Source organism: Benincasa hispida, chromosome 1 (assembly GCF_027475165.1).
Source record: "Benincasa hispida cultivar pf3 chromosome 1, pf3_genome.v1.1, whole genome shotgun sequence".
Taxonomy (NCBI): Eukaryota; Viridiplantae; Streptophyta; class Magnoliopsida; order Cucurbitales; family Cucurbitaceae; genus Benincasa; species Benincasa hispida.
In genome coordinates this window covers 60,469,637-60,478,212 of record NC_143478.1, presented here as the reverse complement: position 1 = coordinate 60,478,212, position 8,576 = coordinate 60,469,637, and the positions used below count along the sequence as shown (strand labels likewise).

The 8,576-nt window shown below is 31.3% G+C and overlaps 1 protein-coding gene across 1 annotated transcript; it reads left to right on the top strand.

Moving 5' to 3' along the window:
• Window positions 1-338: 338 nt before the first annotated feature.
• On the top strand, window positions 339-2,202 carry LOC120070173 (protein ROH1A). Its single transcript, XM_039022029.2, has one exon. It carries the CDS (start codon window positions 690-692, stop codon window positions 1,893-1,895), a length of 1,206 nt encoding a protein of 401 aa, XP_038877957.1. The 5' UTR covers window positions 339-689; the 3' UTR covers window positions 1,896-2,202.
• The last annotated feature ends 6,374 nt before the right edge of the window (window positions 2,203-8,576 follow it).

The following is an 8,576-nucleotide window of genomic DNA, read 5'->3' as shown; positions in this document are numbered from 1 at the left end:
TATTGATGACTTAAATTGTTACAAGTTTTATAGTATAAGACTAAATTATTATAAATATACAAAATCGTTGCAAAATAACGTTTATGAGCTATATTGTTGCTTTTCAAAAGCAACAAAACTATTTTTTTTTTAAAAAAAAATTAAAATAATTACAAGTTTGATACAAGATTTTTGGAATAAAATTACAACAGTTGAAACTGTGAGTAAAAAAGGAAAAAAAAAAGGATGATACATACTAAAAAAAACCGAGTCAAAATAATTAAATTAAAACGCACCATTGATTCCGGGTTCCACAAAGCCTAAAATAATCACCACCACAGGAACAAAAGGGCATAATCAAGTAATAATGGGTAAAGAAAAATAAGGGTAATTTGGGAAAACAAAAAAATCTAGAAAATTCCATCCTCACAAATATAAATAAATAAGTAGTAAAAATAAATGGTCTCCCCCTTCTTCTCTCACCCCCGTACAAGCCGTCGCCTAAAACCTCGCTTCCAAATACACAAAAATTAAATAACAATAATAATAAATAATAATAATAATATTATTATTATTGTTATTGTTATTAATATTAATACTAATTAACATAAAAATTCAAAAATAAAAACAAACTGCAAGAACGCCCTTCTCTTTTCATTCCCATTTCCGTTCCTTCTTCTTCTTCTTCGTCTGAAAAATCCTTTGCAACTATGCCGGCCACCGAATACCCAGGCTCCTTCCTGGGCCGTATCAGCATCCGCCGGAACCAAGTCATCTCCATGGACGGCGCTCACGAGCAGGAGCTCGAGGATCTCGAGCTCTTTCAGAAGCATGTTTCCGAGCGATTTTCCGATTTACTACCTCCTCCCCCTTCCGACGACATTTCTCCCGATCCAATCCTCTCCATCGCTTGGCTCAGAAAGCTTCTCGATGAATTCCTCTGCTGCGAGGCCCAATTCAAGGCTCTCCTCATCATGGGTCGCGACCCTTCTCAAATCGTCAAACCCCCTCTCGATCGTCTCGTCCCTGAATTTAATGATCGCGTCGTTAAAGCTTTGGATATCTGTAATGCCGTTCTCCACGGAATTGAATCCGTCAGACAGTTTCAAAAGCTCGCTGAAATCGCGATTTCCGCTCTCGATCAACGCCCGATTGGGGATGGACAGGTGAAACGAGCACGTAGGGCTTTGAATTCTTTGATTACATCTATGGCCGTTGAGGATAAGGATTTCACCAACAGTAAATCCACTGAGAGAGCTTGGTCTTTCGGACGTCGCGGCGGCGGTGGTGTCGGTACCGGCACCGCCACACCACAACATAAAGACCGAATCGCAGGGCAATTTAGGTCTCTGTCTTGGAGTATGGCTAAAGGCTGGTCTGCAGCAAAGCAGATTCAAGCGATGTCGTCGAATCTAGCGGCACCACGCGGTGGCGAATCGTCGAGTTTGCCGCAGACGGTTTATCTGATGAGTACGGTTTTAGTATTTGTAATGTGGACTCTGGTGGCGGCGTTGCCTTGCCAGGAAAGAGGTGGGTTGCCGACGAATTTTCCGGTGTCGAAACAGATCAGTTGGGCGCAATCGATGATCGGATTGCAGGAGAAAATCGCAGAGGAATGGAAGAAGAAAGAGAAGAAAGGAAGTGCTGGATTGCTGGAAGAGATGCAAAGGATGGAGAAAGTGAGTCAATCGTTGATGGAATTTACAGAGTCATTTACGTTCCCGTTGGAGGCAGAGAAGGCGGAGGAAGTGGCGGCGCAGGTGGGGGAACTGGCGGAGACTTGCAAGAAACTGGAGGAGGGATTAGTGCCATTACAGCAACAAATCAGAGAAGTATTTCATAGGGTTGTGAGAAGCAGGACAGAGATTGTTGAGCTTTTGGAATATACTGCAAAAGCATCTTCTCCGATTGTGTAACACAAAATCAAACAAAGAAGAAGAAGAAGAAGCCCATTAACAAAAAACGCCATGATTATTATTACAGCTTAAAGGATCTTCGATCTTCAACCAATCAACTATGCCGAACTTGGTGGCATCCATGTAGATTTTGTAAGACCTTTTCTTTTTCCTTTTTATTTTGGGTATTATTTCTTACTGATGTTTATTTATTTTTTTTTAATTTCTTTTTGTGTTAGAAAAAAAAGATTTTAAGGTAATTTGCAGATGTAATTGTGATGAAGTTATATATTTTGATGAAAATGAAATATCTAATTTCTTTCTTTCATTTTTTTCTTTTAAATAGTTTTTCTATTTTTTTTATAAATTGATAATTACCCATGTGCTGCTCTTGTTGCAGAATTCTGTTCTTCAATTTCTCTAGTCTGTTTATGAGACAATGTTGGATTCTTTTTTACTATATTTTGAAAATTAAAGAAAAATTCAATCTATAGTCCATTTCAACTCATAATTCGTGTAAAGGTTAGAATTATGATATCATGAGACTTGTAGGGTTAGAATTATGATATCATGAGATTTTTAGGGAACATCTGGGGCATGGGATTATAATAGTTTGTATTTAGGGTATAGATTATTTTAATTTAGATTATAATATGAAGTGTTTTAAGGATAAACTATTTTAGTTTGAAAAGCAAATAGTAAACAATGTATAATAAAATAAAAAACTAATGACTGTAAAATAGTAAAAATTGTAGTACGATAGTGAGGTGTTAAAGTGTTGTGAACTTTTGGGACCTATAAGAAATTGATAAGATATAAAATTACTATTTTTTTATTAGTGAAACCCACCAACTCCTTGGGCCAAACACATTTTGAGATTACAAAATACTACTTATTGTAGTAAAATGTGATTATTATAGTGTTATGATAGTTCCTATAATAAGCTAAACACCTCCTAATTGTTTTCATCAAACTTAATCAATTTAAATTATTAAGATTATTTTAAATTTCTTCGAGGCAGTAAAAGTCTATTAAGTTCAAGAGTGAAGCATATTATGGGGTATAAATTAATATAACTCCAAAAAATTTAGGATATAAATATATATTTTTTTAATTTTATTTTTAGTTAAATTATAAGTTTAGTTTCCAAATTTTGAGATGAGTGGTTTATTTCGTGGTCGAGTCTAAAATTTTAATTTTGTATTTCATATGCTTTAAACTTAATTTTGTGGCTATCCTTGTTTCAATTATGTTGTTAGTGGATTTATAGATTTTAAAAATATAAAAAATGTTAAGACTTATCTTAAGTTTTTTTATTTACAAGAGGACTTATTAAAGTTCACTCTTTAAAATTGAGTATCACGTAAGTTCAAGAATCTATTAAATATTTTTAATATGTATAAATGAAATTGAAATATTTGAGAATAAACTTATAATTTAAAATGTTTTTATTAGTCATCAAGAAAAAGGGTTGATCTTAGTCCTTGGCCACATTCTTGGAAAAGAGTTGTAGGATATTTATTTATTAGATAAAGAAGACTTGTTGGATTGATTATTGGACATGAATGACAACATGCTAACCATGTTTTAATTATGATTTAGTTTAAGTTCTAATAATTGGATTGGCCTAATATACGCCATTAATGCTATAAATATGAAACATATGTATTCTGAAAAAGTCGTACAAGTTACATTAGTCCTTTATTTTTCAATATCAACTAAATTGGTTTGCATGTACTTGAAGAGCATCTCATCTCCAATATTCCAAAATAAATAAGTAAAAAGTTAAATTATACGTTTAGCCTTACAACTCTCTACTTTATTTAGTTGGTTCTTGAAGTTTAAAAAATGTCTAATAAATTATAAAATTTTCAATTTCATGTATTAAGTTTTTTAACTTTCAAATTTGAATTCAATAGATTTTTGACATATTCATCATTTTCTAAAGTCCACATACTGAGCACAAAATTGCTCAATAGACATAAAATCTAATTTTACATCTAGGCCATGTTTGATAACTATTTGATTTTTTGTTTTTTATTTTTAAAAATTAAGCCTAGACATACTATTTCTACCTCCAAATTTCTTCATTTCTTATCTACTTTGGACCAATGCTTTAAAAAACCAAGCCAACATTTGAAAAACTAAAAAAAAAGTTGTTCAATTCATGGTGGTCACCTATCTAGGAATTAAATTTCTACGAGTTTCCTTGACACTCAAATGTTATAGGGTCAGGTGGGTTGAGGTGCGCGTAAGCTGGCCATGGATATAAAAAAATGTTTTTGTTTTTGTTTTTAGAATTTGGCTAAGAATTCAATCATCGTATTTAAGAAAGATGCAAATCATTGTAAGAAATGAGGAGAAATAAGTTTAATTTTCAAAAAACAAAAACAAAAAACAAAACGGTTACAAAATGGGATCTTAGTTTTTTTAGATTTTGAATATGTAAAGAACATACGGAACAATAAAATTGAAAATTGAGAAATCTATTATACATTTTCAAAGTTTATAAAATTATTAGACAATTTTTGAAATTTAGGAAGCAAACAAATACAATTTTGAGTTTGAAGACAAAATTTGTAACTCAACCAAAATAAAATATACTCATAGGATAAAAATGTTTGCAACAAGTTAATAAATATGTTAAAGAAGTTCAAATGTCAATATCTAAAGAGATTTCATAGTTATGTCAAAATGTCAATTAAATATCAATTCTTAGCCAAAAAAAGAAATGTGTACGCGAAGATTGAAAATTTAAATATTTATTTATGAGAGAAAGTTTGGATGTGTGAGTATAAATTCAAAAAGGCTAAGTCTTCAATAATATTAGCATATATTAACTTTCACTAGCAAAACATAGTGTAGGATTGAGGAGTTTTAATTAGATAAGTGCAAGAGGGTGTCTAAGGTGCTATAAGTTCATTTTATATAGCAAGTTGTGTTTGAGTGAAGGCATTGAAAAGCCTAGTTGAAGTAAACAAAATTTTGGGACTATTTACATGATAAATGACAAGTCATCTATCATATGGTCAACATTTCTTGCATATCAATCATTGAAACAAAGTACTTTTTTTTATTAACCCAATTATCTCATTTTTTATAATATAGAAAGTCTCATCAAAATGTGAAATGTCTATTTAGTGTTTGAAAATAATATAGTTTTCATCCATGGCAGTAAAAAGTATAAAATAATAATTTATTATAAATATCATAAAAATAAATGCTCAATGCTTAGTGTCCTAAAAGTTATGTGTCATTTTTTATATTATCCATGTGCCTTGTGATAATTCATGCTTGATGTTCATATAAGTTCACATCATACTTGCCACTTTGCTTATAAATAGTGTCATTTGGTGGATCTCAATATAATACACATTGGTGAGAAATTCACTTCAAAATTCCATTAATTTCCATATCCGATTTTATAATTTTATTTTTTTTAATTTTAGATTATATTTTATATATTTAATATTATTATAATATATTTTCTCTATGTTCGTGTTCCCATCGTGCTCCTCAATTTCACAACACGTTATCAAGCTCCTGTTGTTTTCTCTGCTAAAGGTAGGTCCTAAAGGTATGTCAGTTTTTTCCTCTTCGTTATAATTAATAAATTTAATATTATTTTGCATATTCAATATCTATTAAATTTCTAACATATGTACAATATTTTACGATAGTGTTTCCATGACAAATCTCACAAAATTAGAATTTATCGTCCTTGATATTAAAGACAATAATTATTTGTTATGGGTACTTGATGCCGAAATCCATCTAGATGTTACGGATCTTTGGGAGACTATTAAAGAAGAAAATATGACATCCAGTCAGGACAAACAAAAGCTATGATTTTCCTTCGTCACCGTCTCCACGAAGGATTAAAAATGAAGTATCTTACAATAAAAGATCCCCATATCTTGTGGAAAAATTTGAAAGAGAGGTATGATCATTAAAAAAAAAAAACTATTATTACTAAAGCTCGTTATGAGTGGATGCACTTGAGGCTACAAGATTTCAAATTAGTAAATAATTACAACTCCGCAGTATTTAAAATCAGTTCGAAATTATTATTATGCGAAGAGAAAATTACTGATGCTGATATGTTAGAGAAGACATTTTCTACATTTCATGTCTCGAATATGCTCTTGCAGTAGCAATATTGAGAGAAAGGTTAAACAATATTCTGAACTAATTTCATGTCTTCTTATGGCCGAACAAAATAACGAGTTATTGATGAAGTACCATGAATCTCAACCAACTGGAACAACACCATTCCCTGAAGTGAATGTTGTGAATATTAATAATCGTGGTCAATGTCGTGGTCGAGATCATGATCGTGGTAAAGAAAGAAATAATTATTATTTTTCGCGGTGATCGTTCTAATCATTTAAATTTCAAAAGAACCACATAATGATGATCACAATGGAAAATCTCCACAAGATAAAAATTCAAAGAGTGTTGAAAATAAATGCTTTTGATGCAGAATGACTAGGCATTGGTCATGTACTTGTCGTACGTCAAAATACTTAGTTGACCTCTATCAAGCCTTCCTGAAGGAAAAAGAGAAAAATGTGAAAGCAAATTTTGCATACCAAGATAATGACATATTTGACCCATCCCACATGACAAATTTGGATGTGGCGGACTTCTTCGAATTTCTTGAAGAGAAGATTGACATAGTTGGTAGAACATTAAGTGTTTGTTTTGACTTTGGGAATATCTAGACATAATGTTGTTGTTTTCTTTTATCTATCTTTATGTTCTTTTAGTAACTTTTGTATATTTTAAGTGTTGTTTTTCTTATTGTAATTATTTTCTTTTAATGAAGAAACACAAATCATTTTTATATGTTGGGTATTTAGAAAATGAGCAAAGGCAGACAGTGCAACTATACACACAATAATTGCAAATAAAAATACTTTTCCAAATTGACAATGCTGAAAGAAAAAGGAAATATAATATCAGGTTCTGCAAACTTGATCGAAGGTTTTAGAAAAGCAAATATTATTTTGCCTAGAGGAACAAAATTTATAATTGACAATGCATTGTTCTCTAGTTAATCAAAGAGAAATCTTTTAAGTTTTAAAGATATACGTTGCAATGGTTATCATATTGAGACTGGTAGTAAGAATAATGTGGAATATCTATATATCATATCCGTTGTCTCAAATGAAAAACTACATTGGAAGAGTTGCCTGCTTTATCTTTTGGATTATATTATACTCATATACGAATAATTGAAACATATGCAACAATGAACTTGAAGTTCATGAATCCAAACATATTTACAATTTGGCATGACCGATTGGGTCATTCAGGATCTATAGTGATGAGAAGAATTATTGAGAATTCAAATGGATATCCATTGAAGAGCCAGAAGATTCTTCAATCTAATGAATTATCATGTGATGCCAACTCTCAAGAAAAATTGATAATTAGACCATTACCAGCTAAAGTAGAGACTGAATCACCTGCATTTTTAGAACGAATTCATGTTGATATATGTGGGCCTATTAACCCACCATGTGGACCATTTATATATTTTATGGTACTAATATATGCATTCAGTAGATGGTCACACATGTGCTTATTATCAAGTCGAAATCTTGCATTTGCAAGATTACTTGCTCAAATAATTAAGTTAAGAGCACAATTTCTTGATCATATAATTAAGACCATTCATCTTGATAATGCTGGTGAAGTTACATCCCAAGCTTTTGATAATTATTGTATGTCAATTGAGATAAGTGTTGAACATCCTGTGGCTCATGTTCATACACAAAATGGTTTAGTAGAATCATTCATAAAATGTTTGTAATTAATTGCAAGACCATTACTTATGAGAGCTAAGCTTCATTCATCTATATGAGGACATGCTATTTTGCATGCAGCCTCAATTGTACTCATTAGGCTAGTAGCTTATCATAAGTACTCGCCATTATAATTAACTTATGTTCATGAGCCAAATATTTCCCATCGTAGAATTTTTGGATGTGCAGATGTTCCAATTGCTCCACCACAATGCAGTAAGATGGGTCCCCAAAGGAGGTTAGAAATATATGTTAGATATGATTCCTCATCAATTATTAAATATCTTGAACCCCTGAGGGTGATATATTTACTACACGCTTTATTGATTATCATTTTAATGAGACAAAATTTCTAACATTAGAAGGAGGAGTTAAGAAATTGAAAAAAGAAATTTCCATGGAATGCATCATTATTGTCTTATTTAGATCCCCGTACAGATCAATGTTCATTTGCAAAATATAACAAATCAATTACCATATGCATTTATAGATGCAAAGAAAGTAACTAAGTCACATATACCAGCTGCAAATGTTCCATAAAAAATTGATATCCCAATACAACAAGTTGTCACTAATGAATCTGGAACACGCCAGAAGCATGACAGACTAGTGAGTTCCAAAGATAAAAATTCTCGAAAACGAAAAATAAGTCAAAAATACTTTGTTGAGGATGTAAATACCTATGAAGAAATCCTTGACATGACTAGTGAGGAAAGTGAAAAATCTAAAGATAATAATGAGATTTCAATAAACTATGTTATGACAGGAAAAAGATGGAATTAGTTATTCACAAAATTTTTGCGTATAGTGTTGCTCTTGATATTATATCTGACAATGAGGATCATGAACTAAAATTTGTTGAAAAATGTCGACATAGAAAAGATTGACTTAA

Bases quoted from the DNA above. Each gene is read 5' to 3' on its own strand.
- LOC120070173 (XM_039022029.2), top strand. From the start codon at position 690: ATGCCGGCCACCGAATACCCAGGCTCCTTCCTGGGCCGTATCAGCATC.